This window comes from Coregonus lavaretus (assembly GCF_964263955.1).
Source record: "Coregonus lavaretus genome assembly, chromosome: 6".
NCBI classification, from domain to species: Eukaryota; Metazoa; Chordata; class Actinopteri; order Salmoniformes; family Salmonidae; genus Coregonus; species Coregonus lavaretus.
In genome coordinates, this window is record NC_139993.1 from 11,453,287 (window position 1) to 11,476,458 (window position 23,172).

Consider the following 23,172-nt stretch of genomic DNA (forward strand, 5'->3'; position numbering starts at 1 on the left):
CAAGCTTCCCACAATAAGTTGGGTGAATTTTGGCCCATTCCTCCTGACAGAGCTGGTGTAACTGAGTCAGGTTTGCAGGCCTCCTTGCTCGCACACACTTTTTCAGTTCTGCCCACAAATGTTCTATAAGATTGAGGTCAGGGCTTTGTGATGGGCACTCCAATACCTTGACTTTGTTGTCCTTAAGCCATTTTGTCACAACGTTGGAAGTATGCTTGGGGTCATTGTCCATTTGGAAGACCCATTTGCAACCAAGCTTTAACTTCCTGACTGATGTCTTGAGATGTTGCTTCAATATATCCACATAATTTTCCTTCCTCATGATGCCATCTATTTTGTGAAGTGCACCAGTCCCTCCTGCAGCAAAGCACCCCCACAGCATGATGCTGCCACCCCTGTGCTTCACGGTTGGGATGGTGTTCTTCGGCTTGCAAGCTATCCCCTTTTTCCTCCAAACATACCGATGGTCATTATGGCCAAACAGTTATATTTTTATTTAATCAGACAAGAGAACATTTCTCCAAAAAGTACGATCTTTGTCCTCATGTGCAGTTGCAAACCGTAGTCTGGCTTTTTTATGGTGATTTTGGAGCAGTGGCTTCTTCCTTGCTGAGAGGCCTTTCAGTTTATGTCGATATAGGACTCGTTCTACTGTGGATATAGATACTTTTGTACCTGTTTCCTCCAGCATCTTCACAAGGTCCTTTGCTGCTGTTCTGGGATTGATTTGCACTTTTCGCACCAAAGTACGTTCATCTCTAAGAGACAGAACGCGTCTCCTTCCTGAGCGATATGACGGCTGCGTGGTCCCATGGTGTTTATACTTGCGTACTATTGTTTGTACAGATGAACATGGTACCTTCAGGCGTTTGGAAATTGCTCCCAAGGATGAACCAGACTTTTGGAGGTCTACATATATTTTTCTGAGTTGTTGGCTGATTTCTTTAGATTTTCCCAAGCAAAGAGGCACTGAGTTTGAAGGTAGGCCTTGAAATACATCCACAGGTACACCTCCAATTGACTCAAATTATGTCAATTAGCCTATCAGAAGCTTCTAAAGCCATGACATCATTTTCTGGAATTTTCCAAGCTGTTTAAAGGCACAGTCAATTTAGTGTATGTAAACTTCTGACCCACTGGAATTGTGATACAGTGAATTATAAGTGAAATAAACTGTCTGTAAACAATTGTTGGAAAAATTACTTGTCATGCACAAAGTAGATGTCCTAACCGACTTGCCAAAACTATCGTTTTTTAACAAGACATTTGTGGAATGGTTAAAACTAGTTTTAAAGACTATATAAAGAGTATATAAACTTCCGACTTCAACTGTATATTTTCTTTATCGTAGCACACACTGGAGGCTGACGTTCACATTCTACACATTGACCATACTGGAAATTGTAAACTTTTCAAAAGTTAACAATTATAGAGAAAATATAGTCCTATATGATTGTGTACATTCATAATGGAAAATGTTTGACGTTAATACAGCAAAAGATTAAAAGGTTCGTTGACGTTTTTCTGTTTTATCTCCTCCTAGACACTCCACAGACCTGTGTTATCCATGTGACTCAACTGGAAAGAGACACCATTCTTGTCTGCCTGGATCGTGAGTCTAGCAGCATGTCTTGACTATACAAACATCTGATTTGCATTGTAATATTATCTATATAGATTATATATGCATTGTACGTTCATTGTATGCATTGCTGATAACATTATGACAATATATTAACGGTGTATAATGTTTTATCACTGAGCTGTCGTTTAAATGACATGGGGGGGAAACTCACCTCAATAGCCACCAATGTGTTGCACCCGCCTGGATGGACGGCAGCCATTTTGTGCCTGGATGTCTTCAGTTTCTTGAAATAGCATCATTGTTTAACTCCCATTTTCCTTTTCCCCCTCAGGATCCATTAAGATTGTAAATCTGCAGGGGAGGCTGAAGTCCAGTAGAAAGCTTTCAGCCGAGCTGACGTTTAATTTTCAGATTGAGTCGATAGGTAAACGCCCTTGACCCCTTTGCTAGAGTAGATTCCATTGCTGTTGATAATTGTGTGTGTGTGTGTGTATGTGTGTAGATAGATTCCCATCCTTTGGAAAGTATTCAGAACCCTTGGCTTTTATTCTAAAATTGATTAAATTGTATTTTTTTCCCCTAATCAATCTACACACAATATCCCATAATGACAATGCAAAAAAATACAAAACTGAAATATCACATTTACATAAGTATTCAGACCCTTTACTCAGTACTTTGTTAAAGCACCTTTGGCAGCGATTACAGCATTGAGTCTTCTTGGGTATGACGCTACAAGCTTGGCACATCTGTGTTTGGGGAGTTTCTCCCATTCTTCTCTGCAGATCCTCTCAAGTTCTGTCAGGTTGGATGGGGAGCGTTGCTGCACAGCTATTTTCAGGTCTCTCCAGAGATGTTCGATCAGGTTCAAGTCCGGGCTATGGCTGGGCAACTCAAGGACATTAAGAGACTTGTACCAAAGCCACTCCTGCGTTGTCTTGGCTGTGTGCTTAGGGTCGTTGTCCTGTTAGAAGGTGAACCTTCGCCCCAGTCTGAGGTCCTGAGCGCTCTGGAGCAGGTTTTCATCAAGGATCTCTCTGTACTTTGCTCCGTTCATCTATGCCTCGATCCTGACTAGTCTCCCAGTCCCTGCCGCTGAAAAACATCCCCACAGCATGATGCTGCCACCACCATGCTTCACAGTAGGGATGGTACCAGGTTTCCTCCAGACGTGACGCTTGGCATTCAGGCCAAAGAGTTCAATCTTGGTTTCATCAGACCAGAGAATCTTGTTTCTCATGGTCTGAGAGTCATTAGGTGTCTTTTGGCAAAATCCAAGCGGGCTGTCATGTTATTTTTACTGAGGAGTGGCTTCCGTTTGGCCACTCTACCATAAAGGCCTGATTTGTGGAGTGCTGCAGAGAAGTTTCTCCCATGTCCACAGAGGAACTCTAGAGGTCTGTCAGAGTGACCACCGGTACCCTTCCCCAGATCTGTGCCATGACAAAATCCTGTGTCGGCGCTCTACCGAAAATTAGTTCCACCTCATGGCTTGGTTTTTGCTCTGACATGTACTGTCAACTGTGGGACCTTATATGGACAGGTGTGTACCTTTCCAAATAATGTCCAATCAATTGACTTTACCACAGGTGGACTCCAATCAAGTTGTAGAAACATCTCAAGGATGATCAATGGAAACAGGATGCACCTGAGCTCAATTTCGAGTCACATAGCAAAGGGTCTGAATACTTATGTAAATAAGATATTTCTGTTTTTATTTTTAATAAATTTGCACAAATGTCTAAAAACCTGTTTTTGCTTTGTCATTATGGGGTATTCTCTGTAGATTGCTGAGGATGTATTTTTTTTAATCCATTTTAGAATAAGGCTGTAACGTAAATTTTTTTGGGGAAAAGTCAAGGGGTCTGAATAGGCACTGTATACCAGCAGTGCTACAAGTTTAGCCAACACGCGCACACACACATGCATGTGTACGCGCACACACACACACATACACACACGTATCAACAGCTATAGAATGGAGAGGAGAGCAGAGTATCACAGTCATGTTATGATGAATGACATTCTGGTAAAATTGAACATCCATCTTTTCCACAGTCTGCCTTCAAGACAGTGTTCTGGCTTTCTGGAGACATGGCATGCAAGGACGGAGTTTCAAATCTAATGAGGCAAGTTGCATCAATGCCCCGGCGGATGCAATAACTGTATAACAATAGTATTTTAAATGTATATAACAATAGTATATGAACTGTATATTGTTGTTTTGTTGTTTTAATATGATGACTATGATAATGACTGCGATGACGTGAATATTAGATCCTGTCCATATTCCCACCAGATTACACAGGAGATTTCCGACAACACCAGGATATTCCGACTCCTAGGATCAGACAGGTGAGAAATCCCTTTTTAGATTGAGGTTAAATCCATTTAGCAGGGATCATCAACTAGATTCAGTCGCGGGCCAATTGTTTTATTGAGCGGATGGTCATTGGGCCGGAACATAATTACAAATAATTTGTAAACTGCAAATTGACCGCAAGAAGCCCAAACGGATATAATATTTGACTTAAACATAATCATTTCAAACCTTGCTTACATTTATATACAATCATATACTGTATATCTCTCTATTATGCATGGGAATACTTTGGAACAGATTTCCAAAATTAAAATACTTGGAACTGATTTGCTGGTGTTTATATGTCTGACAATAAAAATAATATTGTATTTTTGTTCAGAAAACTTGGGGTGGGGGGGGCAAATCAAATCACCACCAGTTGGGGAACCCTGCGTTTAGTGTTGTGGATACAAATTAATTTAGCGACCCCTGCTGGCATGGTACGAATCCCCTCTCAGTCCTTCTCATCTATCTGCCCCTCTACACATATCTCCCTCATTTCTGAAAAAAATATGCATGGTCAGAAGATTTTTTTTTTAAAGTGCCTCGATTAGTGCCTGTAATAGCAATGGTGGTGTTCCAGATCGTACTTTTTGTCGTCGCGTCTCAGAAGATTGCTATATCGTATTCATGCAGTTCATGCTATGTTTAACACTTATCCATGCATTGTGAGATCTGATCGTCTGTGCCATCGAGACTGAAGTAGGCCTGTGGCCATAAAGTGACTTAGGGCTGTTTGGGAGGATGTAACAATATAAAAACGTTCAGATAGAAATGTATTGTGTAGAACAGATATGATTGTCTATCAGATGGAATAGGTACAGTAATTGGGCCAGCTCTATTCATTTTATTTCTATCTGCAACATTCAGATCATTTCACATCACTAAATACACCCCTGTTGTACCTTTGATTGCAGGGTTGTGGTGCTGGAGAGCAGACCCACAGACAATCCTACAGCGCACAGCAACCTATACATCCTGGCTGGACACGAGAACAGTTACTAATCACCCTGTGCCCTGGGAACCAGGGTCCTGTTCAGTAGGCACACAACTTTCTGAAACAGAGTGATACAGGGATGTACTATCTGAACCTGTCCAATAAGAAACCTTCGTTTTCATTGTCAGTTGCAAAACATTTCCATTGTATGCCTTAATGAACATGGCCCAGGGTTGGTTTCAGTTACATTTTAAGAGATTATGAATCTGAATTAAATTCAGTCATTGGAAATTGCAATTAGGTTTATTTTTCTATTCATAAATTGGAATTCATGTCCTGAAATGAAACTATGGAACTGACCCCATCCCTGATGGGAACAGAATATGATGAGGAGGACATGCCTGCCTCTGCATCTGAGACCAAGGAGTTGCAATCGGACCATTCATCGAGCAAGCGACCTTGGATGTGTCCTGTTTTTAATTTAATCTTATGATTTTAATTGAAAGTCGACATTTATAGTAACACAAACCCACATTCCCACACCCACCTATGTGCTTGACAGATGTGTTTGTAATTAATGTAAATAGTATATTGAGGTTGTACACTATGAGTATGTCATGTAGATAACCGTTCTGCATATATTTTGTACAGTTGCCCCCCAACTTTGAGAGATATAAAGAGTTGTTGTCTAATCAATGTGGGGTACTACTTTTAAGGGCTTGTCAAGCAATGTAATTTTACAAAACTTAGTAGTAGGACGTCAAAGAGCACAGTGGCTGTTCATTTTTATCATGAGTTGCCTTTTTTTATATGTTAGACTCATTTTAATATCAAGCCATATGCAATGTCATATTATTTTCACACACTTTAATTCCAACCCCATAGAAAGTTGTCAATGCTCAGATAGGCACTGGCTGTGAAATTTGCACATAGTTGTATGCAATAAAACACTTTATTCGTACATTTAAGGTATGGTTAGGTTGTGCTTATAGTATTTGCATGAGTGCATAAGAATACATCATACTATACACTTCAGATGTAAACTCAGACAAATTTAACCAAGCAATATAAGGTTTCTTTTTGACATACACAGCAAGCTCTTGTTAAAACTGCAGTGAAATTTAAGAGAATCTGGGCAATTGTACCATCTTAGAATCCCTTTCCTTATGGTGGCCAATGAGTTGAATGCTGAATGTTTGCCAAATTGCATTGTTCATATTCTTTGTTATGGTGTTTGAGCGTCATAGTAAGACCTCTACCTCGTGCATTGGGGAGTCAGTGGGAATATGTAGGGCCAAATTGAACATGTAACACTAAATGTCGGTTGTTGACTCCATGTAGCATGCACAAGTAAAGGAGGGTATGATGAAGTATAAGGATCTTCTCACTTGGTTTCTTTCCATATTGCTTTTGTGTCATGTAAATACAGTCGAATAAAATGGCTTAATTGTGCCTGTACAACTGCCAATATTTGGACAAGTTACATATTAAACATTTTAACTCACGATGGGCTAAATTGATTGACTGATGAGCCATAGGAAGCCTGTTTTTTTATCCTACATTGTTGACGGTATGATGAAGTATAAGGATCTTCTCACTTGGTTTCTTTCAATATTGCTTTTGTTTCATGTAAATACTGTAAAATAAAATTGTTTAATTTTGCCTGTACAACTGCCTACTTTTGGACATGTTACATATTAAAATGTTTAACTCATGATGGGATAAATTGATTGACTGATGAGCTATAGAAAGCCTAATGTTTTTTTCTCTGACATTTTAGTGGGTATATGTATTTTTAAGTCTGTTAAACCTACGGAATAATTTCTGCCCAGATGTAGATGTGTGTTTTGAACATTGGGAATACTTACTATACCATGAACTGCTCCACACAGTTAGTGGAGGTGTCTGCTTTGGGAAGTATCTACAAAAAGATGAATGCTTTCCATGATGCTTTCTCTGGGATCTGTTAGTCAAGTCTGCGACCTCACAGCGTGAGCACAAAACTAGCACTAGGTCACATGCTATGGAGGACTAAAAGTGCCACAATTAAATAAATAAATACACCATTAAATAATTACTTAAATGTGTCATTAATTAATTAAAATTAGAATTAAATACATAAATGTGTAATTAAATGTATCATTAATTAATTCAAATACCGATTCATTTTATGTAAAATACATATATAATTATTTCACTATTTACATTTACATTTCATGATCCTGCATTGCAGTGATTCATGAATTACTTAAAACTGTCAAACTGACCCATCAAAAGTTGGTAGGCGGAACCTAACGCCTGATTGGTTACCCTCTGCATCAAGCCAAGACAAATCAATTCCGGATAATGGATTGATGCAGAGCTACTGAACACATTCCAATACACTGGGTGGCGCTATTCACCTTCAATAAGTTCCTCTGCTTTACTAGCTACATGCTCTGGGTCAGCAGGTCCTGCTTCTACATCCTCTGCTAAGTTTAAAATGTCTCACCAACTCCCTGGAAAGTTCACGGAGATCCTCCATTGTCTCTATCCAGGTTGGCCTACTCTACTTCAGACCAAAGCAATGGATCAGACTAGATTCGCGTTAGTCCCGCCCACTGACTTTGATGGGTCAGTTTGACAGTTTTAAGTAATTCATGAATCACTGCAATGCAGGATCATGAAATGTAAATGTAAATAGTGAAATAATTATATATGTATTTTACATAAAATGAATCGGTATTTGAATTAATTAATGATACATTTAATTACACATTTATGTATTTAATTCTAATTTTAATTAATTAATGACACATTTAAGTAATTATTTAATGGTGTATTTATTTATTTAATTGTGGCACTTTTAGTCCTCCATAACATGCATCATTGGTATGTTTCAAGTTGTAATGTCACATGCACAAGTACAGTGAAATGCCTTTCTTGCTAACTCAAAACCCAACAATGCAATAATCAATAACAATATATTACTAGAAAAAAGCACACGAGAAATAAGAAATACACAAAGTAATTAAGTAAGTATACTATATACAGGAAATATTTTTAAAAAATCAGTTCCAATACCATATTTATATGTGCAGGGATACTGGAGTGATGGAGGTAGATATGTATAGGGGTAAGATGACTTGGCAACAGGATATAAGATAAACAGAGTAGCAGCAGCTTGTATGTGAGTGGGTGTGTAGAGTCAGTAGAAATATATGTGCAAATGATGTGTGAGTGAGAAATGTGTGTGAGTGTGAAGGGCCCTGTGAGTATGCAATGGTTTCAAGTGATCTTCATAAAGCGAATTTCTTCATGCTATCTTTCAATCAATTATTGTTCTCGGTTTATCCCGATTGTATACAGATCTGCGAATTTGGCCAGGAGCGATGATTATCGAAAACAAGCCCTAAGTACGTCATTAGCTATCCATTGCGCATGTGCAATTTTTCTCCCAACAACTGCACCCGACCCGAGTCATAACAATCGTCCAAATAAATCATATTGACCAAAGGTAAACTGGCAATTAAAGCCAGCCTGTGCGTGGAATCTTGGTTTTCTCGATAACCTAACAAAAAGCTAAATAGTCTGGAGACATGTTTTGGAAATGATAAATTCATGGAGGATAACACGGTTATCAATATCCACCCTGCCGAAGATTCGGTGAAAATGGGCGATTATGCACCGAATAGTTTTTTTTTGCCCCAAATAGAAGGAATGATTCAACTGGCCGAAAAGGACGAACAGTATCGCATTTCCCGAAACGTGAAGTGACACATCCATCCCCAAGTTGGATACTAGCTAGCCAGCTACGCCACTGTCCACAGATTGCTAGTTCATCACTACTGACAACCATCTTCCGATTCGGATCGATCGGCTACAGCTAGTAATATCACCAGCTCGGCTGCTAGTTAGCTACTACTACAAGCTTGCTAAATCAGCTAGGCTAACGTTAGTTTGTTGCCACCAACGTCAGTTCAGAACTTGGAATAATTTCCATCTGCCAACGCAACGCAGCCTAGTTAGTTAGCATTTTAAGTATCTTTGGTTTCGTGAATTGTGGCTTTTATTACTCTCGTCCGAAAGAGCAAGCTCGGCAGCTGGACGGCTAGCTAGCAGCTATCAACATCTGTACACTGCCGATGCAATGGTCGCATTGTTAACTGTTTTGGTAGAGGAATGCTCATTGGGTGGATATTCTGAGGCAGCGGGCCGCACAGAATATTGCACCTCTCAGTTCCAACCACGGGCCACACTATATACTGTTTTGATGTGAAAAGTGGCCGTGAACACACATCGCTCGCTGCCTGCAAGATAGCGCACGAAGACGGGCAGCTGAAGCCATGCAAGCGGCCCAGGTTCAGTACGACTTTTTCAGCGAGGAGAACGCACCGAAATGGCGGGGGTTATTGGTACCCTCCCTGAACAAGGTAGGTTAGGAACTTGGCAGGTGCCAAGCGAACAAACTAGACGGCGAGTGTATGCATTACAAGCAAAGTAGCTATTATTAGCTAGTCAGCTAACGTTAATTAGCTAACTCAAACTGTTGTCTTGTAGGAATTGATTTTTGCAACAAACAACATTTAGTGGTGCCATGTCAAACCACACCATGTTGCCAGTGACACATGGTTTGGTTGGTCAAATTACATATTATTGGGTGCATACACATATTTAGCAGATGTTATTGCGGGTGTAGCGAAATGCTTGTGTGTGCTAATAGTACCAAGATAACATTGTATATCGAATACTGTTAGCAGCCCAATGCTTGGGGACTCGATTTCTCTATATGACAGACACACAGCTCTATGTTTGACTCAACTTTTTTTGTTTGATTCTCACACCTAAACTCGAACGTCACTAGTTCCCCATGCATTATACCATTCCTACAAATGTCCCCTTTTATCTTGTCCCCGTTTATCTGTATCTGCTATCTCAGCGTCACTGCATACACATCTTGTCCACAGTGTCAGCTTGAGTGTGATGGTGCTGGCAGCTTCTGTGGGGGAGGCAAAACTGCATCACTTTTTCCTAAGCTAAGGGGTCCATAGCAACGTTGAAACTGGGCCCTCAATTTCAGACTTAGAATAAATAAACTACTTGCTACCCTGAATATTGTAATACTAATCATCATCATGAAACGAGTCATTTGTTTGTTCTTGTCCCTGAAGGCAGTTTTGGAAAATATATGTTGGTGGAGGTGATGGTGGACTGTCATATCCTATCCATGAGCAAGAACTGACTTTGACATGGACAACACCGTTGAAACTACAGTAGTTGTTGTTGAGAAATGCTAGAGTAGTGATAAGTATCTTTTTACATTGTTGTTATGATACTCTGCTTCCACAGCAACATTCACCTACCCCCCAAAAATAAGAACATGAAAATAGCACATCTAGACTTGCCAGGTATTTAAAGAGAAATCCGGTTTTGAAACATTACATACTTGGGTCACAGCCCATCATGATTGACGCAGCACTTTTTTTCAAGTAGATTCTGACTGTCTTGATATTTTGGGACACCCTCATATAGTCTCATAAAGGTGGTGGCCATGTTTTGGGCGACTTACCGACTCGCTGCTGAGTGAAGTTTATGTTATTGATCAAACAAACACATATCAGCCTTTTGTCGGGGTGGTTTGAAATAACATGTCTGATGTGGGCAAATTTCAGTGACACACCACACATGTTACCTTGGTCTACACAGAGTAAACACCGACTAGCGCCTCCGGTTTGCGTGTGTGTGTTGGTAAATAGAGGCCTATAACTGGCGTGAGTGAGGTGATCAGGGTGGGGTTTCTTCAGCAAGATGCTGCAAGCAGGGGAATGCCGAGTCAGTGAACTTAAGTCACAGCTCTCAAGTGAGATGTTACAACGACAATTGAGCAAATGTGTCAGTTTCATTTTTTACATTTTCTTTCAGTTTTTTTGTTTACCCCAGTGCTTTCTCAAGATGAGTGTTGTCAATGACTAGCATATATTTAGTTCACAAACAGCCTAGGCCAAGTCGTTTGGCACTGTAACATGCTTAGTTAAACCACTTCAGACCGACCAATTTAGGCCTAAACAGAAAAACTATTAGGCCTATATAATGGTAGTGGTCAAGATGAGGAAAAGGACACCTGAATGACACAAACAAAATATGTGGCCCAGTTTACAATGGGAGTTTGACATGAATGGGTAGGCCCAGCCTAAGCCCCACTCTGTGTCACATTGGGCCAGAGGTAGTGATCAGGAAAAGAACTGGAAGAATCAGAACAATAATGAAACAGTAGGTTAATAATACTGAAATTGAATTCTAGCCTACTGAAAAAACATAACTAATGGACCAGCTAGGCCTGAATGATGTAATGATACAGTGTACCACTTGATATAGGGCGGCAGGTAGCTTAGTGGGTAAGAGCGTTGTGCCAGTAACCGAAAGGTCGCTGATTCTAATCCCCGAGCCGACTAGGTGAAAAATCTGTCGATGTGCCCTTAAGCAAGGCACTTAACCCTAATTTCTCATGTAAGTCGCTCTGGATAAGAGCGTCTGCTAAATGACTAAAATGTAAAATGTAATGTAAATGATATGAATCTGGAAATGAAAATGACCTTTGACATGCCTTGGTTAATCTTTTAGCTAACGCTGCAGAAACAGTACACTGTTCATTATGTTGAGAAGTTGGTCTTATGTGGGAGATTGAGTGAACTGTGGAGGAATGCTGCAGAGAAACAGTTAGACTGGCACATGTGGAATCCCAACGAGGGAGGATGGCCTCTGCATTCCTGTTGTGTGTAGACTGGCAAGGGCCGGCAAATGCCAAAGTGCAAGGATGCCTTAGCAATGCAACACCACAGACATGGCAGGAATGTAGCCCAATGCATGAGGTCAAAGCGAGTCAGCCCTCGCATGGAGCGGGAGTGAGAGACAGCGGAGGGGAGGTTATAGCCCCTGTGGGTCGCATTAAGGACATTTTTGCGACAAGCATTTACCCCTTTTCTTCTCCTTCAAACCACCCCCCTCGGATCCCTCAAGTGTTGCTTTCCCTGCTCAAGCTGTGTCAACAAGTCTAGGAGTGGTTATGGAAGACTTCAAAAGAGCCCCATGGCAAGACCAGCTTCTCCGCATTGAGCCGTTCAAAGTGGACACACCCTCTGTTCACCCTATTGATTTAGCCATTGGCCTCTCGGCTTCAAAATTGTTTTACATTTGGCTGGAATGTGCTGGCACAGGGAACTGAGAGGATTCGAAAACATCCATGCGCTCCAGTGGATGAGCATTGTTCAGATTTCTGCTGTGGAATGAAATGGGGAAATAGGGTTTGTTTTATCATGCCATTTTTTAATATTTCCTCCTTAGTTCACTTCTCAAGACATTTTGGCCCACTTCGCCAAAGCCAGAATGCCAAGTTTACCAGCCCTGCCAGGAGAGTCTTTGTCAAGAGCAAGCCCTCATATTTTAGCCGCCTCACACATATCCAAGGGAGTGAGTTTGCAAAGTCTTTGAAGTTCTCTGCTGGAAATTTTGAACTTTTTGTGGGCAAAAATTGTGGTCAGGTTTTTCACAAACCCAGCTGTAGTCTGTAGAATACCCCCCAATATTCTCCCAACCCTGCGAAACATCAATGGATGTAATCTTACATTGGTGATGGAAAATGTCACACCCACTCTTCCATATGTACTTACAAAGGCTTTTTACGTAAACTGACAATGGCTTTAACACCCAAACATGCTGCATCTTGCCTTTGTTCTTCAACGATGATGAAATGAATGAATGAATCAGCATCTGCAATAATAAGCATTTTCAAGCGCTGACAATTTTCCATATAAACGGTGTGCCCCATTCCTCTTTCTGTTGTTCCCCTAGTCTGTTTGCTAGGGATGTAATGATTCACCGATACGCATCAGTCCCCGATTCAAATGTTTAAGATCCAAGTGCATTGGTCTGTGGACCCCAAACCGATCCAAATGTAGCATGCATAGGTCAGAAAATAGATTCAAACTTTACTAATCACTCGTTCACCATTTTTTGAGGGTCGTATTACATTCTTTCTACCTTCCGAATAAACCTCATCTTTTGTGACAACTAATGCGTCCTCTCCATCAGTGTTGAACTGCGTGTAACTGTGTTCACAGTCATTGATCTACAAGTCATTTTCATACCGAACAACCCCAGACAATATCAGTAGCCTAGGAAAACTGCGCACAGTGCTCAGCTTTGCGCGCTGACCAATGTGGGTTAGGCGGCCTGATATTGCACATCTGCTCGGCACCTTCAGCATTCAAATACTAAAATGGCTGGCGTGATATTAGGCTTTATTAGTTGAGTAAAAACAATAACCAAGCAAATTACATAGGTTATCTATGCGCTGTTGAAAATTGTGTTTTAGCAGAATAAAACTAAGCTACTGGAGACAACTCTCATCTGGATATACCTGCCGAATGGGGCTTAAAATTGACTTTATTTTGATTGTTCAGGTTCACCATCGACAATAGTTTTAGTAGTTTTGCTTTAAACCATCAGTGTATATGGTCATTTTTATATATAAAGGGTAAAGTTGATAATTTCATAACGAGGACAGCAATCACTTTTGCGAGGCACACTGCGTGGACTAAGCGACAGGAGAACAAAAATGTCACTGTAAAAACCTTACAAATTGTCAAAACCATTAGATTTTGAGATGGAGGTGAAATCCAAAGTATTGCTATATATTCATTGGCTATGTCATAGCTCATTTATAAATGATAAATATTTATACACTTCTAGTTCAAACTCTTAATCTGCTAAAATGACAAGTTAATTAGTGGGTGGTGGTGACTTCAGAAGTGGGGGGACAAAAAACAGGCTCCATTGCTAATCTGCTAATCTGATAGTGGTAGTGGGGTGGTAGATGCCTAGTCTCACTTATGGCTCAGCTCAGGTGCCTGCATAGTACACCATAGACATAGATCCTTTACACACACAAATCAGCTCAGACAGATCCAGCTCAGTGGCCCTGCTCATAAATTCCATCAGCAGATTTTAATTTAGAATGGAAAATGAATGTGTTTATACAACAAATGTTAGTGAATCGCATCGAACTGAATCGCATTGATTCGTTCTCCAATCAAACCGACTCGAACTGAATCGTTTCAAACTGAACTGTATCGTTCCTGTATGGGAAAGATGCACATCCCTACTATTTGCATGTGGTGCCGTGCAGGCCCGCACTGGCTGGGGTTCCTGGGAATGAAATTCCTGGCATAGCTTTGGGCTAGTCTAGCATGCAGGAACCAGGGCCCTCTCTCCACCACACCCACCTGCCTGGTACGAGCAGCTCCAGCCTGGATTCATTCTGCTCTTTTCCCCTTTCCCTAAACCCTTACCCCCTTCTCACATGATTCGCACAGACCTGACAGGACCTGGACAGGTGAAAGCAATATGGCGGAAGTGTCACTAGGAGGGCTATTGGAGAGCTAGGTGGAGCCATCACCATATTGCACATAAGGACATATGTCTGGTCCCTTCAGTTCTGCTAAGACTCTTGAGGAAAGGGCTATGTGCAGGGGTTGGGGACCGGAATTGAGCTGGGAGATTGAGGGAGAAGCACCTCGGTACACCGGCTTGGTTGTCATCGGCAACCTCTGGGCCTATAGTGACACAGGATCATGTCAAGCGGTCATGTGGAGCTTGGGCTCACAAGGCCACCTTGCACATCTGGAGTCAATTCACTTGAGCTTGAATCATCATCAACAAACTTGATTCACATGATCAGCAGCTTACTCTGGATTTGAGACTCCCAGACTCCCCTCAAGAATGACACTCAGTCCACTCATAACCTGAGGTTGGAGAGTGACCTTGGATTTGCAACCAAGTGTTCAATTATACTCAACTTGACGTTATCTATCAGAGGACCACACAGCTCTACTACACATGTGTGGATGTGAGGACACGGAAAGGCTGGAAGAACATTTCAACTCAAAACGTGTTGTTTGTTTTAAAGTCCACCTTAGACATTGTTTATGTGGGGGAGCATTGAGTTGCCCCCCAATTTTCAGTTGGAATAATGAGCCGCCTTCGAACTTTTCTGAGAGCTTCCCATAAACCCACCCTCCATATATGATCTTGTTGTGTGTGTCCAGATTTTATTTGAAACTCATTTATTCTGAATAATATTACCCTATTATAATGGGTTTTAAGACTTGTTTGCACTTTCTAGTTTTTTTCTCATTTACCTTCACAAGGAGGCAGAGCAAAGGCAGAAGACTGATAAAACGGTCTAAAGAATTGCAGCATGCAATGTATTCCAGCATACAGGTCCTCTACAAGCTGAGCTTTCTATAAATCTCTGTTTTTCCCGTCGGCAATCCTTGTCAGGATAGACTACATCTTTTACATTATCTCAGGATCTCATGTTAGACCTTGATCGTTCCCCACTCAAAACACACTTCTGAAAGCACCTACGTATATGCCCACGACAGATGAATACCTCTGTGTGTTCCGACACAAGGTGAGATAGGTAGGTAGGTGTGTGTCAGTGGCGGTCGTTGCCGTTTAAGATGAGGGAGGATGATGATGATGATGATGATTTTTTTATGAGCATTGCCTTGTTTCTATAACAGCATATTGGATGACTCATTCATATTCAATTCACCCAGCTCAATGAAACATCAATAGTTTTAGGCTACTACATGATACTGTACCCATCATGAGGTTTCTACATCCTAGCCTGGGAATTAAAGTTTACTACGTAGGTGCACAGGTCGAGAGAATTGAGTAATCAAGGTGAGAGACAGTGACACATTCAATACCGCCTTGCACACTCTTGCCTGCGTCTAGCTGATCTAGGGTGTAATCATTAGTCCAAAAGTTACCTGAATTTGTACAATAGATAATCATTTGTATGTTTATCCCGGTTCTGCTTGCTTCCGTTTTTAAGAAAAGTTTTTCAACAGAATCGGCGGGATGAATACACCCCTGATCACACGCAGACACAGTTCACTTTCATAGCAGCCACATAAAAACAGCATGCTCAATTTGCTTGTTGTATATATAATTCCTTCTCACAACTATCTACTCGCTCTCCTATCACCTTTTCCCGTCGCTTTTGGACTTCAGTGCACAACACATCAGCTATCTGTGACCAGGCGAAAAAACCTTTCCAAGCCAAACCTTCATATCATAACCGCTAGCCACTAGACACACAGCCTACATCATTGTCCAGTCATAGTCAACATAGCTATTAGAACTAACGTGTTAGTAAACCCGCTACAATCATGCAGTACAGTGTACAGTCAGAAAGCAGTTTAGCAGTTACACCGGCGGGCCCCGGTGGCAATAAATTAATAAAACCAAAAGCTTATCTTGACTTGGAAGACTTCCAGTGTTGGATAGCCAGTTAGCTAACAGAGCATCCATCTCTGTTTGAGCCGGGTGATTGAGTAGGCTAAATTAGCTAGCTGCATTTGCTAGCTAAGTGAAAGTTATTTTTAAAAATACAACCATATATATGTATATATACAGTGCCTTCGGAAAGTATTCAGACCCCTTGACTTTTTCCACATTTTGTTACGTTACAGCCTTATTCTAAAATGGATGAAATAAAAAAATCCTCAGCAATCTACACACAATACCACATAATGACAAAGCGAATGTGTCGAGGCACAGATCTGGGGAAGGGTACCAAAAAATGTCTGCAGCATTGAAGGTCCCCAAGAACACAGTGGCCTCCATCATTCTTAAATGGAAGAAGCTTGGAACCACCAAGACACTTCCTAGAGCTGGTCGCCCGGCCAAGCTGAGCAATCGGGGTAGAAGGGCCTTGGTCAGGGAGGTGACCATGAACCCGATGGTCACTCTGACAGAGCTCCAGAGTTCCTCTGTGGAGATGGGATAACCTTCCAGAAGGACAACCATCTCTGCAGCACTCCACCAGTCAGGCATTTATGGTAGAGTGGCCAGACGGAAGCCACTCCTCAGTAAAAGGCATATGACAGCCCGGTTGGAGTTTGCCAAAACGCACCTAAAGACTCTCAGACCATGAGAAACAAGATTCTCTGGTCTGATGAACCCAAGATGAGACTGTTTGGGCTGAATGCCAAGTGTCACGTCTGGAGGAAACCTGGCACCATCCCTACGGTGAAGCATGGTGGTGGCAGAATCATGCTGTGGGGATGTTTTCAGTGGCAGGGACTGGGAGACTAGTCAGGATCGAGGCAAAGAAGAACGGCGCAAAGTACAGAGAGATCAATGACGAAAACCTGCTCCAGAGCTCTCAGGACCTCCGACTGAGGCGAAGTCTCTGAATGTCCTTGAGTGGCCCTGCCAGAGCCCGGACTTAAACCTGATCAAACATCTCTGGAGAGACCTGAAAATAGCTGTGCAGCAATGCTCCCCATCCAACCTGACAGAGCTTGAGAGGATCTGCAGAGAAGAATGGGAGAAACTCCCCAAATACAGGTGTGCCAAGCGTGTAGAGTCATACCCAAGAACACTTGAGGCTGTAATCGCTGCCAAAGGTGCTTCAACAAAGTACTGAGTAAAGGGTCTGAATACTTATGTAAATGTAATATTTAAGTTTGTTTGATATTTTAGATATTCAGTGTGTAGATTGATGGGGAAAAAACGATTTAATCAATTTTAGGATAAGGCTGTAACGTAACAAAATGTGGAAAAAGTCAAGGGGTCTGAATACTTTCCGAAGGCACTGTATATCTCACTCTCGGTTCTCCTTCATTTTGGAAGAAATTAATGTAACTGTTCAACTGTTGTCTTTCTCTCTCTGAGTCAACTACTCACCACATTTTATGCACTGCAGTGCTAGCTAGCGGTAGCTTATGCTTTCAGTACTAGATTCATTCTCTGAACCTTTCATTGGGTGGACAACATGTCAGTTCATGCTGCAAGAGCTCTGATAGGTTGGAGGATGTCCTCAGGAAGTTGTCATAATTACTGTGTAAGTCTATGGAAGGGGGTGAGAACCACGACCCTCCTAGGTTTTGTATTGAAGTCAATGTACCCAGAGGAGGACAGAAGCTAGCTGTACTCCGGCTACTCCAAGGTGCTACCCTACAGAGTGCTGCTGAGGCTACTGTAGACCTTCCTTACAAAACAGTGTGTTTTAATCAATTATTTGGTGACGTGAATATATTTAGTATAGTTTTATCTAAAAAGGATAACTTTTTTAATGTTTAATTATTTTTATGAAGTTCACTGAGGAGGATGGCCCTCCCCTTCCTCCTCAGAGGAGCATCCACTGGTGTGTGTCGAATGGAATGGAATGGAGGCATTGGAGAACCCTGACCTTCTGGGTACTGTAGTTCTATAGAAACCCCCTCAGTGCTTTTTGTTCCTTTTAGAAACGAATTGCATGGCTGCAGCCTTGTGCGTCACCACTTCACATTCAGGCTTTATAGACCCAGTACAACAACCTCTGTATTTCTATAGAAGATGTCCACTGGGCATTTTCTTTGCCTTGTGATGGGAGAAGATTGCACTTCAGCTGCAGTACGTTTTTTGCCGCGTTCCGATTCTCTGCCCTTTTAACTGAAGTTTGCTCACTTGCTCACTCCCCTATTGGATTGGTGTTTGTCATAGGCTGGAATGGGTTTCCACCATATTTCTTGTACCAGTGCGTTCCCTTCTATGCCCATGAGGGGTATTGAATTATGCCATGCTTTGGGGAGAACAGTACATACTTGGACTGTGACCCTAGTCTGACAGCAAAAGTCTAGTAACCTGTTACTTGAACCTTTACCTGTTACCTGAAAGCCATACACCTTTCTTTACACCGTCTTTAGCATGATATAGGCTAGGGGATGTTTTTCAGCGGCAGGGACTGAGAGACTTGGCAGGATCGAGGGAAAGATGAACGGAGCAAAGTACAGAGAGATCCTTGATGAAAACCTGCTCCAGAGCACTCAGGACCTCAGATTGGGGCGAACAGGACAACGACCCCAACAGGACAACGACCCTAAGCACACAGCCAAGACAACGCAGGAGTGGCTTCAGGACAAGTCTCTGAATGTCCTTGAGTGGCCCAGCCAGAGCCCAGACTTGAACCCGATCGAACATCTCTGGAGAGACCTGAAAATAGCTGTGCAGCGACGCTCCCCATCCAACCTGACAGAGCTTGAGAGGATCTGCGAAAAAGAATGGGAGAAACTCCCCAAATACTGGTGTGCCAAGATTGTAGCGTCATACCCAAGAAGACTCGAGGCTGTAATCGCTGCCAAAGGTGCTTTAACAAAGTACTGAGTAAAGGGTCTGAATACTTATGTAAATGTTATATTTCAGTTTTATTTTTTAATACATTTGCAAACATTTCTCAACCTGTTTTTGCTTTGTCATTATGGGGTATTTTGTGTGTGTGTGTAGATTGATGAGGAAAGAAAACAATTTAATCAATTTTAGAATAAGGCTGTAACGTAACAAGTCAAGAGGTCTAATACTTTTGGAATGCAATGTACATACATACATACATACATACATACATACATACATACATACATACATACATACATACATACATACATACATACATACATACATACATACATACATACATACATACATACATACATACATACATACATACATACATACATACATACATACATACATACAGTTGAAGTCGGAAGTTTACATACACCTTAGCCAAATACATTTAAACTCAGTTTTTCACAATTCCTGACATTTAATCCTAGTAAAAACTCCCTATTTTTAGGTCAGTTAGGATCACCACTTTATTTTAAGAATGTGAAATGTCAGAATAATAGTAGAGAGAATTATTTATTTAAGCTTTTATTTCTTTCATCACATTCCCAGTGAGTCAGAAGTTTACATACACTCAATTAGTATTTGGTAGCATTGCCTTTAAATTGTTTAACTTGGGTCAAACGTTTCGGGTAGCCTTCCACAAGCTTCCCACAATAAGTTGGGTGAATTTTGACCCATTCCTCCTGACAGAGCTGGTGTAACTGAGTCAGGTTTTTTAGGCCTCCTTGCTCGCACACGCTTTTTCAGTTCTGCCCACAAATTTTCTATAGGATTGAGGTCAGGGCTTTGTGATGCCCACTCCAATACCTTGACTTTGTTGTCCTTAAGCCATTTTGCCACAACTTTGGAAGTATGCTTGGGGTCATTGTCCATTTGTAAGACCCATTTGCGACCAAGCTTTAACTTCCTGACTCATGTCTTGAGATGTTGCTTCAATATATCCACATAACTTTCCTTCCTCATGATGTGGTCCTCTGTAGCTCAGCTGGTAGAGCACGGCGCTTGTAACGCCAAGGTAGTGGGTTCGATCCCCGGGACCACCCATACACAAAAATGTATGCACGCATGACTGTAAGTCGCTTTGGATTAAAGCGTCTGCTAAATGGCATATTATTATAATATTATGATGCCATCTATTTTATGAAGTGCATCAGTCCCTCCTGCAGCAAAGCGCCCCCACAGCATGATGCTGCCACCCCCGTGCTTCACGGTTGGGATGTTGTTCTTCGGCTTGCAAGCATCCCCCTTTTTCCTCCAAACATAACAATGGTCATTATGGCCAAACAGTTATATTTTTGTTTCATCAGACCAGAGGAAATTTCTCCAAAAAGTACGATCTTTGTCCTCATATGCAGTTGCAAACCGTAGTCTGGCTTTTTTATGGTGGTTTTGGAGCAGTGGCTTCTTCCTTGCTGAGCGGCATTTCAGGTTATGTCGATATAGGACTCGTTTTACTGTGGATATAGATACTTTTGTACCTGTTTCCTCCAGCATCTTCACAAGGTCCTTTGCTGTTGTTCTGGGATTGATTTGCACTTTTCGCACTAAAGTACGTTAATCTCTAGGAGACAGAACACGTCTCCTTCCTGAGCGGTATGACGGCTGCATGGTCCCATGGTGTTTATACTTGCGTACTATTGTTTGTACAGATGAACGTGGTACCTTCAGGCGTTTGGAAATTGCTCCCAAGGATAAACCAGACTTGTGGCGGTCTACAATTTTTTTTCTGAGGTGTTGGCTGATTTCTTTTGATTTTCCCATGATGTCAAGCAAAGAGGCACTGAGTTTGAAGGTAGGCCTTGAAATACATTCACAGGTACACCTCTAATTGACTCAAATTATGTCAATTAGCCTATCAGAAGCTTCTAAAGCCATGACATCATTTTCTGGAATTTTCCAAGCTGTTTAAAGGCACAGTCAACTTAAACTTCTGACCCACTGGAATTGTGATACAGTTAATTATAAGTGAAATAATCTGTCTGTAAATAATTGTTGGAAAAATGACTTGTGTCATGCACAAAGTAGATGTCCTAACCGACTTGCCAAAACTATAGTTAACAAGAAATTTGTGGAGTGGTTGAAAAACGAGTGTTAATGACTACACTAAGTGTATGTAAACTTCCGACTTTAACTGTATTTAGTTGTACATATACAGTGGAGAGAACAAGTATTTGATACACTGCCGATTTTGCAGGTTTTCCTACTTACAAAGCATGTAGAGGTCTGTAATGTTTATCATAGGTACACTTCAACTGTGAGAGACGGAATCTAAAAAATCCAGAAAATCACATTGTATGATTTTTAAGTAATTAATTTGCATTTTATTGCATGACATAAGTATTTGATCACCTACCAACCAGTAAGAATTCCAGCTCTCACAGACCTGTTAGTTTTTCTTTAAGAAGCCCTCCTGTTCTCCACTCATTACCTGTATTAACTGCACCTGTTTGAACTCGTTACCTGTATAAAAGACACCTGTCCACACACTCAATCAAACAGACTCCAACCTCTCCACAATGGCCAAGACCAGAGAGCTGTGTAAGGACATCAGGGATAAAATTGTAGACCTGCACAAGGCTGGGATGGGCTGCAGGACAATAGGCAAGCAGCTTGGTGAGAAGGCAACAACTGTTGGCGCAATTATTAGAAAATGGAAGAAGTTCAAGATGACGGTCAATCAACCTCGGTCTGGGGCTCCATGCAAGATCTCACCTCGTGGGGCATCAATGATCATGAGGAAGGTGAGGGATCAGCCCAGAACTACACGGCAGGACCCGGTCAATGACCTGAAGAGAGCTGGGACCACAGTCTCAAAGAAAACCATTAGTAACACACTACACCGTCATGGATTAAAATCCTGCAGCGCACGCAAGGTCCCCCTGCTCAAGCCAGCGCATGTCCAGGCCCGTCTGAAGTTTGCCAATGACCATCTGGATGATCCAGAGGAGGAATGGGAGAAGGTCATGTGGTCTGATGAGACATAAATATAGTTTTTTGGTCTAAACTCCACTCGCCGTGTTTGGAGGAAGAAGAAGAATGAGTACAACCCCAAGAACACCATCCCAACCGTGAAGCATGGTGGTGGAAACATCATTCTTTGGGGATGCTTTTCTGCAAAGGGGACAGGACGACTGCACCGTATTGAGGGGAGGACGGATGGGGCTATGTATCGTGAGATCTTGGCCAACAACCTCCTTCTCTCAGTAAGAGCATTGAAGATGGGTCATGGCTGGGTCTTCCAGCATGACAACGACCCGAAACACACAGCCAGGGCAACTAAGGAGTGGCTCCGTAAGAAGCATCTCAAGGTCATGGAGTGGCCTAGCCAGTCTCCAGACCTGAACCCAATAGAAAATCTTTGGAGGGAGCTGAAAGTCCGTATTGCCCAGCGACAGCCCCGAAACCTGAAGGATCTGGAGAAGGTCTGTATGGAGGAGTTTGTTAAAATCCCTGCTGCAGTGTGTGCAAACCTGGTCAAGACCTACAGGAAACGTATGATCTCTGTAATTGCAAACAAAGGTTTCTGTACCAAATATTAAGTTCTGCTTTTCTGATGTATCAAATACTTTAGATTCCGTCTCTCACAGTTGAAGTGTACCTATTAATAAAATTACAGACCTCTACATGCTTTGTAAGTAGGAAAACCTGCAAAATCGGCAGTGTATCAAATACTTGTTCTCCCCACTGTATAGTTTGGACACACTTACTCATTCAAGGGTTTTTCTTTATTTTTTTTTTACAATTTTCTACATTGTAGAATAATAGTGAAGACATCAAAACTATGAAATAACACATGTAGTAACCAAAAACGTGTTAAACAAATCAAAATAGATGTTAGATTCTTCAAAGTAGCCACCCTTTGCCTTGATGACAGCTTTGCACACTCTTGGCATTCTCTCAACCAGCTTCACCCAGAATGCTTATCCAACAGTCTTGAAGTAGTTCACACATATGCTGAGCACTTGTTGGCTGCTTTTCCTTCACTCTGCGGTCCGACTCATCCCAAACCATCTCAATTGGGTTGAGGTCGGGTGATTGTGGAGGCCAGGTCATCTGATGCAGCACTCCATC

General features: G+C 41.7%; 2 protein-coding genes across 4 annotated transcripts in view; both read left to right on the forward strand.

Annotated features, from left to right (window-relative positions):
* LOC311131163 (mitogen-activated protein kinase kinase kinase kinase 3-like) overlaps positions 1-6,879 on the forward strand; it is a 118,448-nt gene extending 111,569 nt beyond the window's left edge. For both annotated transcript variants that reach the window (XM_084164006.1, XM_084164007.1), the window contains 5 exons: positions 1,544-1,612; positions 1,917-2,009; positions 3,644-3,714; positions 3,885-3,940; positions 4,865-6,879. In XM_084164006.1, the coding sequence (XP_084020132.1) occupies positions 1,544-1,612; positions 1,917-2,009; positions 3,644-3,714; positions 3,885-3,940; positions 4,865-4,952 (377 nt within the window). In that variant the 3' untranslated portion in view covers positions 4,953-6,879. The remainder of the gene's footprint in view (positions 1-1,543; positions 1,613-1,916; positions 2,010-3,643; positions 3,715-3,884; positions 3,941-4,864) is intronic.
* Positions 6,880-8,344: 1,465 nt separating this feature from the next.
* Positions 8,345-23,172, forward strand: part of LOC311131160 (son of sevenless homolog 1-like) — a 75,232-nt gene continuing 60,404 nt past the window's right edge. For both annotated transcript variants that reach the window (XM_084164002.1, XM_084164003.1), the window contains exon 1: positions 8,345-9,296. In XM_084164002.1, the coding sequence (XP_084020128.1) occupies positions 9,210-9,296 (87 nt within the window). In that variant the 5' untranslated portion in view covers positions 8,345-9,209. The remainder of the gene's footprint in view (positions 9,297-23,172) is intronic.